This window comes from Pristiophorus japonicus, chromosome 4, assembly GCF_044704955.1.
Source record: "Pristiophorus japonicus isolate sPriJap1 chromosome 4, sPriJap1.hap1, whole genome shotgun sequence".
NCBI classification, from domain to species: domain Eukaryota; kingdom Metazoa; phylum Chordata; class Chondrichthyes; family Pristiophoridae; genus Pristiophorus; species Pristiophorus japonicus.
Genome location: NC_091980.1, coordinates 304,787,290 through 304,802,925, shown reverse-complemented (window position 1 = coordinate 304,802,925; position 15,636 = coordinate 304,787,290). Strand labels below are relative to the sequence as shown.

General features: G+C 50.2%; 1 protein-coding gene across 6 annotated transcripts in view; it reads right to left on the bottom strand.

The window, feature by feature from the left end:
• Positions 1-1,156: 1,156 nt before the first annotated feature.
• tdp1 (tyrosyl-DNA phosphodiesterase 1) overlaps positions 1,157-15,636 on the bottom strand; it is a 186,743-nt gene continuing 172,263 nt past the window's right edge. For 5 of the 6 annotated variants that reach the window (XM_070877588.1, XM_070877592.1, XM_070877589.1 and 2 more), the window contains one exon: positions 1,157-1,411. In XM_070877588.1, coding sequence (XP_070733689.1) covers positions 1,338-1,411 — 74 coding nt within the window. In that variant the 3' untranslated portion in view covers positions 1,157-1,337. The remainder of the gene's footprint in view (positions 1,412-15,636) is intronic. The other variant, XM_070877591.1, reaches the window with a different exon arrangement.

Below are 15,636 nucleotides of genomic sequence, written 5' to 3'. Positions count from 1 at the left end.
TCGGGGGGAGAGAGAGAGTCGGGGGAGAGAGAGAGTCGGGGCGAGAGAGTTGGGGGGGAGAGAGAGTTGGGGGGTAGAGAGAGTCGGGGGGGAGAGTCGGGGGGGGGGGGAGAGTCGGGGGGGGTGGAGAGAGAGTCGGGGGGGGGAGAGAGTCGGGGGGGGAGAGAGAGTCGGGGGGGAAGAGAGAGTCGGGGGGGAGAGAGTGTCGGGGGGGGAGAGAGTCGGGGAGAGAGAGTCGGGGGGGGGAGAGAGAGTCGGGGGGGGAGAGAGAGAGTCGGGGGGGAAGAGAGAGTCGGGGGGAGAGAGAGTCGGGGGGGAGAGAGTCGGGGGGGAGAGAGTCGGGGGGGAGAGAGTCGGGGGGGGGAGAGTCGGGGGGGGGGGAGAGTCGGGGGGGGGGAGAGTCGGGGGGGAGAGAGTCGGGGGGGGAGAGAGTCGGGGGGGAGAGAGTCGGGGGGGGGAAGAGAGTCGGGAGGGGAGAGAGTCGGGGGGGGAGAGAGTCGGGGGGGGAGAGAGTCGGGGGGGAGAGAGTCGGGGGGGGAGAGAGTCGGGGGGGAGTGAGTCGGGCGGGGGAGAGAGTCAGGGGGAGAGAGAGTCGGGGGGGAGAGAGTCAGGGGGGGAGAGAGTCGGGGGGGGAGAGAGTCAGGGGGAGAGAGAGTCGGGGGGGAGAGAGTTGGGCGGGGGAGAGAGTCGGGGGGGAGAGAGAGTCGGGGGAAGAGAGTCGGGCGGGGGAGAGAGTCGGGGGGGGAGAGGGTGGGAGAGAGAGTCGGGGCGAGAGAGTTGGGGGGGGGAGAGAGAGTCGGAGGGGGGAGAGAGAGAGTCGGGGGGAGAGAGAGAGTCGGGGCGAGAGAGTTGGGGGGGAGAGAGAGTTGGGGGGTAGAGAGAGTCGGGGGGGAGAGTCGGGGGGGGGGAGAGTCGGGGGGGGGGGGGAGAGTCGGGGGGGGGGGAGAGTCGGGGGGGGGTAGAGTTGGGGTGGGGGGGCGGGCGGAGTTGGAGCCTCAGTTATCAATAAAGGAAAAGGATTGCAATTCGTGACACTTTGACGAACACAAAAATTCACCAAAACAAAAAATACACTTCTTCCGAAATGAATGCACCTTCGGCGAGACGAGAAAAGCAAGGTTTGGATAAACAGATACTGAAGGTGACAGAAAGGAGCTGTATTCAAAAACTTTATTCTGCAAAAAAACACATATAAATTGCATTATACACAGAAAACGTTAGAAATACTCGGCAGGTCAGCATATAAACCGCGTGAATGTTTCAAAAATTGACTTTTTTCAGTTAAGCCCTCTGGGACACGATCAATAACACGGCACCGGGAGGCCCCTTCTTGCGGGTTACGAAGGAGCCCAGACGTTTCCGTTAGTGTCGGGAGCATGAAGGTACGGAATGTTCCAGATCCACGGCCGATCTGAAAGAGAGAGAGAACAGGCCAGCTGAAGTAAGTGGTGGTGTGTACAACCTCAGGCAAGGTCACAGCACAGCACACTGCGCACAGACAACTGGGGAAACGATGCAATCCACATCGCTGGGCTATGTTAATGGGCTCTTAATCTAGGGGCCTGGACTAATGAAATAAAAACAGAAAGTGCTGGAAATCTCAGCGGGTCAGGCAGCATCTGTGGAGAGGAAGCAGAGTTAACGTTTCGGGTCGATGACTTCGTCAGAACTGGAGAGTGTTCGGAAAGAATAGATTCTTAACCAGCACTGAAAGAGGGAAGGGAGGAAAGAACAAAAGGGAAGGTCTGTGATAGGGTGGAAGGCAGGAGAGATTAGAGAGACAAAAGGATGATGGGCCGACTTCAGATGGTAATGGCCAGGAGTTAGAAAAAGGTTAGTCCAGATAGGGCGTGAATAGCGGGATAATGACCAGCCGCCATTGGAGACAAAGAGAAAAAAAACATAACATGGAGGGAGGGGGGCGGGGGAGCCAAAGATGAGCAGAGGTTCTGGGTCTGAAATTGTTGAACTCGATGTTGAGTCCAATGCCTAAATGAAATCGGTGAGATGCTGTTCCTCGAGCTTGCGTTGAGCTTCGTTGGTACAGTGTAGGGGGCCGAGGACGGAGAGGTCAGAGTGGGAGTGGAGCGGGGAATTAAAGTGACAGGCGACTGGAAGCTCAGGTTCACACTTACGGACTGAAAGGAGGTGTTCCGCAAAACGTTCACCCAATCTACGTGTGAGCAGCGAATACAGGATACTAAATTGAAAGAAGTACAAGTAAATCGCTGTTTCACCTGGAGGGAGTATTTGGGGCCCTGGATAGTGGGAAGGGAGGAGGTAAAAGGGCAGGTGTTGTATCTCCTGCGCTTGCATGGGAAGGTGCTGTGGGAAGTGGGGGGGGGAGGCTGCTGGGGGTGACTACGGAATGGATCAGGGTGTCGCGGAGGGAGCGGTCCCTTGGAATGCTGAGAGGGGAGGGGAGGGGAAGATGTGATTGGTGGTGGGATCACGCTAGAGGTGGTGGAAATGGCGGAGGATGATCCGTTGAACGTGGAGGCTGGTGGGGTGAAAGGTGAGGACAAGGGGAACTCTGTCGTGGTTCTGAGAGGGAGGGAAAGGGGTGAGAGCGGAGGTGTGGGAAATAGAACGGACACAGTCGAGGGCCATGTTAACCATGGCGGAGGGGAATCCTCGGTTGAGGAAAAAGTAAGACACGTCAGAGGCACTAGTGTGAAAGGTGGCGTCGTCAGGGCAGATGCGACGGAGACAGAGAAACTGGGAGAATGGAATGGAGTCCATACAGGATACGGGGTGGGAGGAAGTGCAGTCCAGGTAGCTGTGGGAGTCAGTGGGCTTATAGTGGATACTGGTCGAAAGCCTATCCCCAGAGATGGAGACAGAGAAGTCGAGGAAGGGAAGGGAAGAGTCGGAGATGGACCAGGATTAATAGACAATTTCCTAGTAAAGGATCCCCTTGGAATGAGTGATCATAGCATGATTAAATTTCAAATCCAGATGGAGGGTGAGAAAGTTGGATCTCTAAGCAGCATACTAAGCTTAAATAAAGGAGACTATGAAGGTATGAGGGCAGAGTTGGGTAAAGTGGACTGGGAAAATAGATTGAAGTGTAGGACGGTTGATGAACAGTGGTGTATAGTTAAGGAAATATTTCACAACTCTCAAGAAAAATATATTCCAGTGAGGAGGAAAGGGTGTAAGAGAAAAGACAGCCATCCGTGACTAACTAAAGGACGGTATCCAATTAAACATAAGGGCATACAAAGTGGCCAAAACTAGTGGGAGGACAGAAGACTGGGAAGCTTTTAAAAGCCAGCAAAGAATGACTGAAAAAATGATTAAGAAAGGGAAGATAGACTATGAAAATAAACTAGCACAAAATATAAAAACAGATAGCAAGAGTTTCTATAGGTACATAAAAAGGAAAAGAGTGGCTAAAGTAAATGTTGGTCCCTTAGAGAACGAGACCGGGGAATTAGTAATGGGGAACATGGAGATGGCAGAAACACTGAACAAATATTTTGTATCAGTCTTTACGGTAGAGGACACTAACAATATTCCAACAGTGGATAGTCAAGGGGCTATAGGGGGGGTGGGGGAACTTAACACAATCACAATCACTAAGGAGGTGGTACTCAGTAAAATAATGGGACTAAAGGCAGATAAATCCCGTGGACCTGATGGCTTGCATCCTAGGGTCTTAAGTGAAGTAGTGGCAGGGATTGTGGATGCATTGGTTGTAATTTACCAAAATTCCCTGGATTCTGGGGAGGTCCCAGCAGATTGGAAAACTGCAAATGTAACACCCCTATTTAAAAAAGGAGGCAAACAAAAAGCAGGAAACTATAGAGTTAGCCTAACATCTGTGGTTGGGAAAATGTTGGAGTCCATTATTAAAGAAGCAGTAGCAGGACATTTGGAAAAGCATAATTCGGTCAGGCAGAGTCAGCATGGATTTATGAAGGGGAAGTCATGTTTGACAAATTTGCTGGAATTCTTTGAGGATGTAATGAACAGGGTGGATAAAAGGGAACCAGTGGATGTGGTGTATTTGGACTTCCAGAAGGCATTTGACAAGGTGCCACGTAAAAGATTACTGCACAAGATAAAAGTTCACAGGGTGGGGGTAATATATTAGCATGGGTAGAAGATTGGCTAACTAACAGAAAACAGGGATAAATGGTTCTTTCACTGGTTGGCAATCAGTAACTAGTCGGATGCTGCAGGGATCAGTGCTGGGAGCCCAACTATTTACAATCTATATTAACGACTTGGAAGAAGGGACTGAGTGCAACATAGTCAAGTTTGCTGACGATACAACGATGGGAGGAAAAAGCAATGTGTGAGGAGGACACAAAAAATCTGCAAAAGGACATAGACAGGCTAACTGAGTGGGCAAAGATTTGGCAGATGGAGTATAATGTTGGAAAGTGTGAGGTCATGCACTTTGGCAGAAAAAATCAAGAGCAAGTTATTATTTAAATGGAGAAAGATTGCATAGTGCCGCAGTACAGCAGGACCTGGGGGGTACTTGTGCATGAAACGCAGGGCTGTAGTAATACCCACCCTCCTGTATGGCTCAGAGTCATGTACAGTAAACACCTCAAGTTGATGGAGAAATACCACCAACGATGTTTCTGCAAGATCCTACAAATCCCCTGGGAGGACAGGTGCACCAACATCAGCGTCCTCATTGAGGCCAATGTCCCCAGCATTGAAGCATTGACCACACTCGATCAGCTCCGTTGGGCAGGTCACACTGTCCGCAAGCCAGACACGAGACTCCCAAAACAAGTGCCCTACTCGGAGCTCCTTGACGGCAAACGAGCCAAAGGTGGGCAGCGGAAATGCTACAAGGACACCCTCAAAGCCTCCCTGATAAAGTGAAACATCCCCACTGACACTTGGGAGTCTCTGGCCCAAGACCGCCCTAAGTGGAGGAAGTGCATCCGGGAGGGCGCTGAGCACCTCGAGTCTCGTCGCCGAGAGCATGCAGAAATCAAGCGCAGGCAGCGGAAAGAGCGTGCGGCAAGCCAGTCCCACCCACCCTTTCCTTCAACGACTATCTGCCCCACCTGTGACAGAGTCTGTGGTTCTCGTATCGTTCAGCCACCAAAGAACTCACTTCAGGAGTGGAAGCAAGTCTTGCTCAATTCCGAGGGACTGCCTATGATGATGATGATTATGAGTATGCACGTCCAGCAAGTGATCAGGAAGGCCAATGGAATCATGGGGCTAGAACCTCCATTTTTGTGCTTATCACCCAAAATTGGGCGTTATTTCCGGCCTGGTTGTTGAAAAAGGGTTTTCAGATCACTGGCTTCTCGCCCATTCTCAAAACACCTGGTTTACATTTTTGAAAATGGGCGAGCGATATCAAATGGGCGGTTAAATTTTTCTGACCTTCTGCCGTAAAGTGTGGCCATCCTTAGCGACGGCATGGCAACGCTCGATTCCCGCGATTCAGGAGGTCAAGGGTCATCATGTCATGCACAGAAGAGGAGAGAGAGGGAGCTCAGAGGCACTGAAAGCGTGTGTGGCTGTGGTGTGTGCTTGTCTGGCTGTTGTGGGAGATTCACCAGCAGCAAAAAGCCTACTAGGCACTAAGAACACAGTTGGCACCGAGTTTTTGTCCAACAAATTACATATAAAATGGAAGGGATGGAGGAGGCCCTGGAGCTGGTAGCCTGGAACACTGGTGGCAGAGGGCTCCCAGTGGTCCCGGAGCGCAGCACTGCACCCCAAGGTACCACACCCTCATTGCCAACCACACGTGAGAGCCAGCAGCAACATCTTGCTTGTGGCTTGGAGCACGTTCCCACCTCGGTATCCGTACAAGCAGCGTTTCGGCCATCACCCCCACCCCGCCCCAACCAATGAAGCATCGCCTGCGGACCTCTTCGGCCAGGCGGCTTGGAGTCAGGAGGGGAAGGGGAAGGGGTAGAGGTGGGGAGGAGAAGCGGTGGGGAGGGGGCGGGGAAGGGTTGGTCTGTACAGAAATACTGATGATTTCAGACCAATGTTCGGTTTAAATGTTTTTTGCAGTGCAGCATTCCTCCGGCGATCTCGAGTCTGCTGCATGCATTTGGTCACCAAGCGAGGGTGAGAAAGGACAGGCCCTATTGCAGTAGCTTTCTGTTTTCCACCAATTGCTCACAAACAAGGCATGTCCCGACGAAGACACCTCTTCAATTCCAATCAGTCACAGTGTGGGCAAGATGTTTTTACAGATGTTCACATCAACTCCAATGACCTGCAGAGTACATCCGAACTCCGCCAAGGTTGAAGCACAGCGGCCTTTTAAAGGACGCGACATGTGATGTAGAACATGGCGTCCATAACGCTGTGATTAGTTCCGGTTAGTTCTACTTTTTGTGGGCGGTTTTTTGGGCGATGATATGCCCTTACTTTCCAGTATAAATGCACACGAGGCCCGTACTTGAGAGAAGGTCACTCTGTGACCAGTTACCTTTATTACCAAGACCTCAAGTGATGAAGGTGAGTGGAGCTTCCCCTTTTATATCTGAAAGTCCAGATTAGGAGTGTCTCCCACAAATTCACCCCCTTGTGTGGTCAATGTTCTCAAGGTGTACAACTTAGGTCAGCTTATACATGGGTTACAATGATAGTTGAATACATGAGTGCGAGGTGGTGAAACTGATGCCGGGCGATCTCATGGCCGCTAGTTTGGGTAAATATGCTCTTTACGACAAAAAACAGTCGGCAGGCGTTAATATTGAATCTTGGTGTTAATTCCGTGCGTAAAGTAACACTGGGTGATATTATGGCCGTTGAATTCACCCATTCTGATGATTCCGGCCAAAAAAATATGGGCAGGCGGTAATATTTTTTTCTCGGCATTAAGCACATGGGGAAAGTAACGCTCCGCGATAAGGTTCCGAAAAATGCCCGCCAGTTTCCATTTTGTACCAAAATGGGCGATATATGCGTGTTATACGTCATCTCAGCGGTAAAATGGGCGTAAAGTTGGCGTTAAGCAAGCAAAAAAAGTGGAGGTTCTAGCCCTGGGCCTTTATTGCAAAGCGGATGGAGTATAGAAGCAGGGAAGTCTTGCTACAGTTATTAGGGTATTGGTGAGGCCACATCTGGAATACTGCGTGCAGTTTTGGTTTCCATATTTACAAAAGGATATACTTACTGTGGAGGCAGTTCAGAGAAGGTTCACAAGGTTGATTCCGGAGATGAGGGGGTTAACTTATGAGGAAAGGTTGAGTAAGTTAGGCCTCTTCTCATTGGAATTCAGAAGAGTGAGAGGTGATCTTATCGAAACGTATAAGATTATGAGGGGGCTTGACAAGGTGGATGCAGAGAGGATATTTCCACTGATAGGGGAGAGTAGAACTAGAGGGCATAATCTTAGAATAAGGGGCCGCCCATTTAAAACCGAGATGAGGAGAAATTTCTTCTCTCAGAGGGTTGTAAATCTGTGGAATTCGCTGCCTCAGAGAGCTGTGGAAGCTGGGACATTGAATAAATTTAAGACAGAAATAGACAGTTTCTTAAACGATAAGGAAATAAGAGGTTATGGGGAGCGGGCGGGGAAGTGGACCTGAGTCCATGATCAGATCAGCCATGATTGTATTAAATGGCGGAGCAGGCTCAAGGGGCCATATGGCCTACTCCTGCTCCTATTTCTTATGTTCTTATGTGAAGGTGAGGGAAGGGTGGAAATTGGATGCAAAGTGAATGAAATGTTCTAGTTCAGGGCGAGAGCAGGAAACGGCACCGATACAGTCATCAACGTACCGAGGTGAGGGAGGGGACCCGAGTAGGATTGGAACAAAGAATGTTCCACATATCCCATGAAAAGGCAGGCATAGCTAGGACCCGTGCGGGTTCCCATAGCAACACCTTTAATTTGGAGAAAGTGAATGGAGTTAAAGAAGAAGTTGTTCAATGTGAGAACAAGTTCAGCCAGGCGGAGGAGGGAGGATGGGGGATGGGGACTGGTTGGGCCTCTGCCCGAGGAAGAAGCGGAGCGCCCTCAGGCCATCCTGGTTGGGGATGGAAGTGTAGAGGGATTGGACGTCCATGGTGAAAAGGAGACGGTTGGGGCCGGGAAACTGGAAACTGCTGAAGTGACGGAGGGCGTTGGAGGGGTTGCGGATGTAGGTGGGAAGAGAGTGGAGACAAGGGGAGAAAAAATATAGTCGCGATAGGAAGAAATAAGTTCTGTGGGGCAAGAACAGGCTGAAACGATGGGTCAACCTGGGCAGTCCTGGCTGTGGATCTTGGGAAGGAGGTAGAAGTGGGCTGTGTGGGGTTGGGGAATTAATGAGGTTGGGGGCTGTGGAGGGAAGATCTCCAGAGGAGATGAGGTTAGTGACGGTCTGGGAAATGATGGCTTGATGTTCAGTGTGGGGTCATGGTCCAGGGGGAAGTAGGAGGAGGTGTCAGAGAGTTGACGATCAGCCTCTGCAAGATAGAGGTCGGTTCGCCTGGACTGATGATCCGGAGACGTGAGTTAAAATCCCACCACGGCAGCTGGGGAATTTAAATTCAGTTAATAAAAAGCTAATCTCAGTAATGGTGATCGAAAACCCACCGGGTTCACTCATGTCCTTTAAGAACATAAGAAATAGGAGCAGGGGCAGGCCCTACGGCCCCTCGAGCCTGCTCCGCTATTTAATAAGATCATGGCTGATCATAGACCTCAACTTCACTTTCCTGCCCGATCTCCATATCCCTCGATTTCACTAGACTCCAAAAACTACCGATCTCAGCCTTGAATATACTCAACGACTGAGCATCCACAGCCATCTGGGGCAGAGAATTCCAAAGATTCACAACACTCTGAGTGAAGAAATTTGTCCTCATCTCAGTCCTAAATAGCCAACCCCTTATCCTGAGTCTGTGTCCCCTGGTTCTAGACACTCCATCCAGGGGAAACAACCTCTCAGCATCTACCCTGTCAATTCCCTTCAGAATCTCGTATGTTTCAATGAGATCACCTCTCATTCTTCTAAACTCCAGAGAGTATAGGCCCATTCTACACAATCTCTCATCATAAGACAGCCCTCTCATCCCAGGAATCAATCGAATGAACCTCCGTTGTACCGTCTCCAAGGCAAGTATATCCTTCCTTAGATAAGGAGACCAAAACTGTGCACAGTACTCCAGGGAAGGAAATCTGCCGTCATTATCTGTCTGGCACACCATAGAATCATGGAAAGTTAGAGCATGGAAGGAGGCCATTTTGGCCCATCATGTCCGCGCCGGCTTACCAAGAGCTATCCAGCCTAATCCCACTTTCCAGCTCTTGGTCCAAAGCCCTGTAGGTTACGTCACTTTAAGTGCACATCCAAGTATTTTTTAACTGTGGTGAGGCTTTCTGCCTTTACCACCCTTTCAGGCAGTGGGTTCCAGACCCCCACCATCCTCTGGTGAAGAAATTTTCCCTCATATCTCCTCTATACCTCTCCCCAATTACTTTAAATCTATGCCCCCCTGGTTGTTGACCCATCTGTCAAGGGAAACAGGTCCTTTCTATCCACTCTATCCAGGCCCTTCATAATTTTATGCACCTCAATCAGGTCTCCCCTCAGCCTCCTCTGTTCCAAAGAAAACAGACCCAGTATCTCCAATCTTTCCTCATAGCCAAAATTCTCCAGTCCAGGCAACATTCTTGTAAATCTCCTCTGCAATCACATCCTTCCTGTAATGTGGTGACCAGAACTGCATGCAGTACTCCAGCTGCGGCCTAACCACTGTTTCATACAGTTCAAGCATAACCTCCTTGCTCTTGTATTCCATGCCTTGACAAATAAACATAGAAACATAGAAAATAGGTGCAGGAGTAGGCCATTCGGCCCTTCTAGCCTGCACCGCCATTCAATGAGTTCATGGCTGAACATGCAACTTCAGTACCCCATTCCTGCTTTCTCACCATACCCCTTGATCCCCCTAGTAGTAAGGACTTCATCTAACTCCTTTTTGAATATATTTAGTGAATTGGCCTCAACAACTTTCTGTGGTAGAGAATTCCACAGGTTCACCACTCTCTGGATGAAGAAGTTTCTCCTCATCTCGGTCCTAAATGGCTTACCCCTTATCCTTAGACTGTGTCCCCTGGTTCTGGACTTCCCCAACATTGGGAACATTCTTCCTGCCTCTAACCTGTCTAACCCCGTCAGAATTTTAAACGTTTCTATGAGGTCCCCTCTCATTCTTCTGAACTCTAATGAATACAAGCCCAGTTGTTCCAGTCTTTCTTGATAGGTCAGTCCCGCCATCCCGGGAATCAGTCTGGTGAACCTTCGCTGCACTCCCTCAATAGCAAGAATGTCCTTCCTCAGGTTAGGAGACCAAAACTGTACACAATACTCCAGGTGTGGCCTCACCAAGGCCCTGTACAACTGTAGCAACACCTCCCTGCCCCTGTACTCAAATCCCCTCGCTATGAAGGCCAACATGCCATTTGCTTTCTTAACCGCCTGCTGTAAGTATTCCATATGCCTTCTTAACCACCTTATCTACCTGGCCTGCTACCTTCAGGGATCTGTGGACCTGCACACAAAGGCCCTTTTGTTCCTCTATACTTTTCAGTGTTGTACCATTTAATGTGTATTCCCTTGCCTTGTTAGACCTCCCTTAATGCATTACCTCATACTTATCTGGATTGAATTCCATTTGCCACTCTTCTGCCCACCTGACCAGTTCATTGATACGTTCCTGCAGTCCACAGCTTCCTTCTTCATCATCAACCACACAGCCGATTTTAGTATCATCTGCAAACTTCTTAATCATGCCCCCAACATTCAAGTCCAAGTCATGGATATAGATATACCACTAAAAGCAAGGGACCCAGCACTGAGCCCTGCGGAACCCCACTGGATACAGCCTTCCAGTCACAAAAACACCCATCAACCATTACCCTTTACTTCCTGCCTCCGAGCCAATTTGGGATCCAACTTGCCACTTTGCCTGGGATCCCATGGGCTTTTACTTTCGTGACCAGTCTGCCATATGGGACCTTATCAAAAGCCTTGCTAAAATCCATATACACTTCATCATGTGCACTGCCCTCATCGACCCTCCTGGTTACCTCCTCGAAAAATTCAATTTAGTTAATCAGACCCAACCTTCCCGTAACAAATCCATGCTGACTGTCCTTGATTAATCCGTGTCTTTCCAAATGAAGATTTATCCTGTCCCTCAGGATTTTTTCCAATAATTTTCCCACCACCGAGGTTAGGCTGACTAGCCTATAATTACTTGGTCTATCCCAGATGCTGCCTGACCTGCTGAGTATTTCCAACACTGTCTGTTTTTATTACACTTGTTACCTACTTGCTGGTTGGAATGTCCAATCTCTGGGTCACTAATTGGTGAGTCTGCGTCTCTTAACCATCATCATCATCGGCAGTCTCTCGGAATCGAGGAAGACTTGCTTCCACTCCCAAAGTGAGTCCTTTGATGGCTGAACAGTCCGATACGAAAGCCACAGACCCTGTCACAGGTGGGACAGACATTCTTCGAGGGAAGGGGTGGGTGGGGCTGGTTTGCCGCACGCTCCTTCCGCTGTCTGCGCCTGGCCTCTTCACGCTCTTTGCGTTGAGACTCGAAGAACTCAGCGCCCTCCCGGATGCACTTTCTCCACCGCGGGCGGTCTTTGGCCAGGGTCTCCCAGGTGTCAGTGGTGATGCCGCACTTTACCAGGGAGGCTTTGAGGGTGTCCTTGTAACACTTCCGCTGCCCACCTTTGGCTCGTTTACCGTGACGGAGCTCCGCATAAAGCATTTGCTTAGGGAGTTTCGTATCTGGCATAAGAACTTTGTGGCCTGCCTAACTAAGGTTTGACCTCATAATTTAAGACAAGATTACTGTGCATTACCGAGACTGTTGCTACATTGTCGTGGCTCAGTGGGCAGCACTCTCGCCTCTAAGTCGGAAGGTTGTGGGTTCAAGTCCCACTCCAGGGAATTGAGCGCAAAATCTAGGCTGACCCTCCCAGTGCAGTGGTGGAGGAGCGCTGCACTGTCGGAGGTGCCGTCTTTTAGATGAGACATTAAACCGATGCTCCGTTTCCCCTCTCATGTGGACGTCTAAGATCCCACGGCCACTATTTTGAAGAGGAGCTGGGAAGTTAGCCCTGGTGTCCTGGCCAATATTTATCCCTCAATCAACGTCACAACATTACTTAAAAAAAAAACAGCTTTTCTATTCATTTATCTCATTGCTGTTTGTGGGAGCTTGCTGTGCACAAATAGGCTGCCATGTTTCCCACATTACAACAATGACTACGCTTCAAAAAGTACTTGAGTGGCTGTAAAGCACCTTGGGACATCCTGAGGTTGTGAAAGGCGCTATATTAATGCTAGTTCTCTCTGTGTTAAACCTTCCCAGGGGAGGGCATGGTGCTGGTATGGGTTTTGGAGGGGGGGCGCGGCGGGAGCCTGAAATTGGGCAGTGCTCGATTCCCCAGAGCTGGACTCAATGAGCTCAAAATCCAGACATAAAAGGTAAACAGAAAAGATGTTTTTTCAAGTGATGCAGCACCAAGTAAAGAGTGTGAAAATAATCGATTCCCCTTAAAATGAAGAGCTTCTGTCGGTTTGGGTGGTGATGAGAGTCTGTGCGTGCGAGTAGGTAATTACCAATCATTTGTTGCTGTGAGAATTGGAATGTATTGCAAGGAAAATGGAAGAATAACAATTTCCTCAAACAGTGTGACTTTTGTACTCATGCTTTGCTGTTCCTCCTGCGCCTGCGTACTCTGGACTCCACCCCTGACGTCTCCCGCCCAAAACCGCAATTGACCACGTTGTTCCTCCGAGCCGGCGGACAGGGGGGGGTGTGGGGGGGCAGAGAGCCAGCTGGGGGGGGGGGCGGGGGAAGAGTGAGAGAGAGACTGGGGGAGAGAGAGAGAGAGAGAGAGATAGACTGGGGGAAGGAGAGAGAGAGAGACGGGGGGGGGGTGGTGATAGTGGGGGAGAGAGAGAGAGAGAGAGAGAGAGAGAGAGAGAGAGAGAGAGAGAGAGAGAGAGAGAGAGAGAGAGAGACTGGGGGATGGGAGAGAGAGAGAGAGACTGGGGGAGTTAGAGATAGAGAGAGAGCTTGTGGATGGGGGGGGAGAGAGAGAGAGAGACTGGGGGAGGGAGAGAGAGGGAGAGAGAGACGGGGGGGCGGGTGGCGGGGGAAGAGAGAGAGAGAGACTGGGGGATGGGAGAGAGAGAGACTGGGGGATGGGAGAGAGAGAGAGAGAGATTAGGAGGTGGGGGAGAGGGAGGGAGAGGGAGAGAGAGGGAGAGAGAGGGAGAGAGAGGGAGAGAGAGGGAGAGAGAGGGAGAGACACTGGGGGAGTTAGAGAAAGAGAGAGAGAGAGAGAGAGAGATTGGGGTGGGGGGTAAGAGAGAAATAGAGAGAGAGAGACTGGGGGTGGGGGGGAGTGAGAGAAGGAGGGAAGAGAGAGAAACGGCGAGATCAGAGGGGTGAAAGGGAACTCAGGGAAGACGGATCACGTTCTTCCAATCCCCTTTACACCCACACCCGATTTCTCGGAAGGCTCGGTGCATGTGTTACAAGGGCCATCGTTGGACTGGATGAAATCCAGAAGTCACGGCACTATCACTATTCACTTCATACCCAATAAACCTGTTAACAATCCGTGACCCGCTCACAATGCCCCATCTATGGCGGCGGGAAGGAGGGGGGTCATGCACTTGTGCTGGGGTAAGGGACTTCAGCTGGAACTTGAGAGGCTTTTGCTGGTTTGGTGGAGATCTATCTGAAGTCAGAATGGATCGAATTACACTTTGCAAAGTCAGCCAGAACTTGGGCTGGGCAGTTCCAGTTACACCTTCCAGAGAAATCTCAGGGTGTAGCTTATCATTCAAGGGGACTAATCAGCAATAGGCCATGTGATAGTGGAGAGCCAATCAGAGACATGGCGGCCATTTTATTAGTACTAATAAACACATCCTTTCTCAAAGGCACATTTCGGCGTGTGTTTGCCTGGGGCGTGGCGCCCATTCCCATCCCACCCCTCAGTGACACATTTTAACATCCTTCAACAAAAAAAAGAAAGTATTTTTAACGAGACTTAAATTCGAGCATGGGAGCGCCATCACACACAATACAGCAAGCAGCAGTCCAACGCAACTCGTGAGGGACTGAGGAAGAGAAAAAAAACTAGAGCTACTCAGAAGGCCCCCTCTCCTTCGAGGAATACATGCAAATAACTGCAAAATAAAAAGGACCTCATCACATTTCTCGGTAATCTCGCACTCCTCTTTTAAGACCTCCTTAAAACTTATCTCTTTGACCAAGCTTTTGTTCTAATATGTCCTCATGTGGCCACTTTGGGACATTGTACCATGGTAAAGGCACTACATAAATGCAAGTTATTGTTGTATTGCAGACAACATTAACATACAAAATTCTTACAGACTTGACAGGGTAGATTCAGGGAGGATGTTCCCCCGGGCTGGGGAGTCTAGAACCAGGGGTCAGAGTCTCAGAATAAGGGGTCGGTCATTTAGGACTGAGATGAGGAGAAATTTCTTCACTCAGAGGGTGGTGAATGTTTGGAATTTTCTCCCAGAGGGCTGTGGAGGCTCAGTCTTTGAGTATATTCAAGACTGAGATCGATAGATTTTTGGATATTAAGGAAATCAAAGGATTATGGGGATAGTGCAGGAAAATGGAGTTGAGGTCGAAGATCAGCCATGATCTTATTAATGGTGGTGAAGGCTCGAAAGGCCGAATGGTCTACTCCTGCTCTTATTTCTAATGTTCTCATATTCTTAACACTTGGTGACCCCTTTAGAGTGTCAGCTGTGGCTCAGTGGGCAGCACACTCACCTCTGAATCAGAAGGTTGGGGGTTCAAGTCCCACTCCAGGGACTTGAGAACAAAAAATCTAGGCTGACCCTCCCAGTGGAGTGCTGCACTGTCGGAGGGGCTACCTATTGGATGAGACGTTAAACCGAGGCCCCATCTGCTCTCTCAGGTGGATGTCAAAGATTCCATGGCACCATTTCAAAGAAGAGCAGGGGAGTTCTCTCCTGGCCAATATTTATCCCTCAATCAAAAAAGCCAGATTATCTGGTTTGTGGGAGCTTGCTGTGCGCACACTGGCTGCCGCGTTTCCCACATTACAACAGTGACTACACTCCAAAAGTGCTTAATTGACTGTAAAACGCTGTGAGACGTCCGGTGGTCGTGAAAGGCGCTATATAAATGCAAGTCTTTCTGTTCTAGCCCGGACAAGGTGATTTTCCACAGGCTACGATGCACGCATCAGTCTCACCGGGCCTTGTACAAGCGACTGGCTTCTCAAGGCCGACGGCTGCAGATCAGAGGATGCAAAGAGTGTAAGGTTTGGGCAGTTCCGATATTCCAGCCAGCCAGGCGAGGAGTGTGGAGATAGATACATCGTGGCCTGCCCCGACCTGTGTGAGAATACCACCGCAGGTCGGGGCTATAAATAGAGCTGGAGCACCGGGCCCTGGAACATCGCGGGCAAAGGTGCGGCGAATGAGGATACGGGGCCCAGAAGAGCCGAGGGCCCAGGGGCAGCACGGACCGGCCCACACTGCGATGTGTGTGCGTACCAGGTTCGTGCAGCAGAGCAGGTCTCCAGTTGTCCTGGTTAACCCTTGCCACTGGATAAAGGCCGAGCTCTGTCAAGCTCGTGTGGTGGCTGGTGTACAA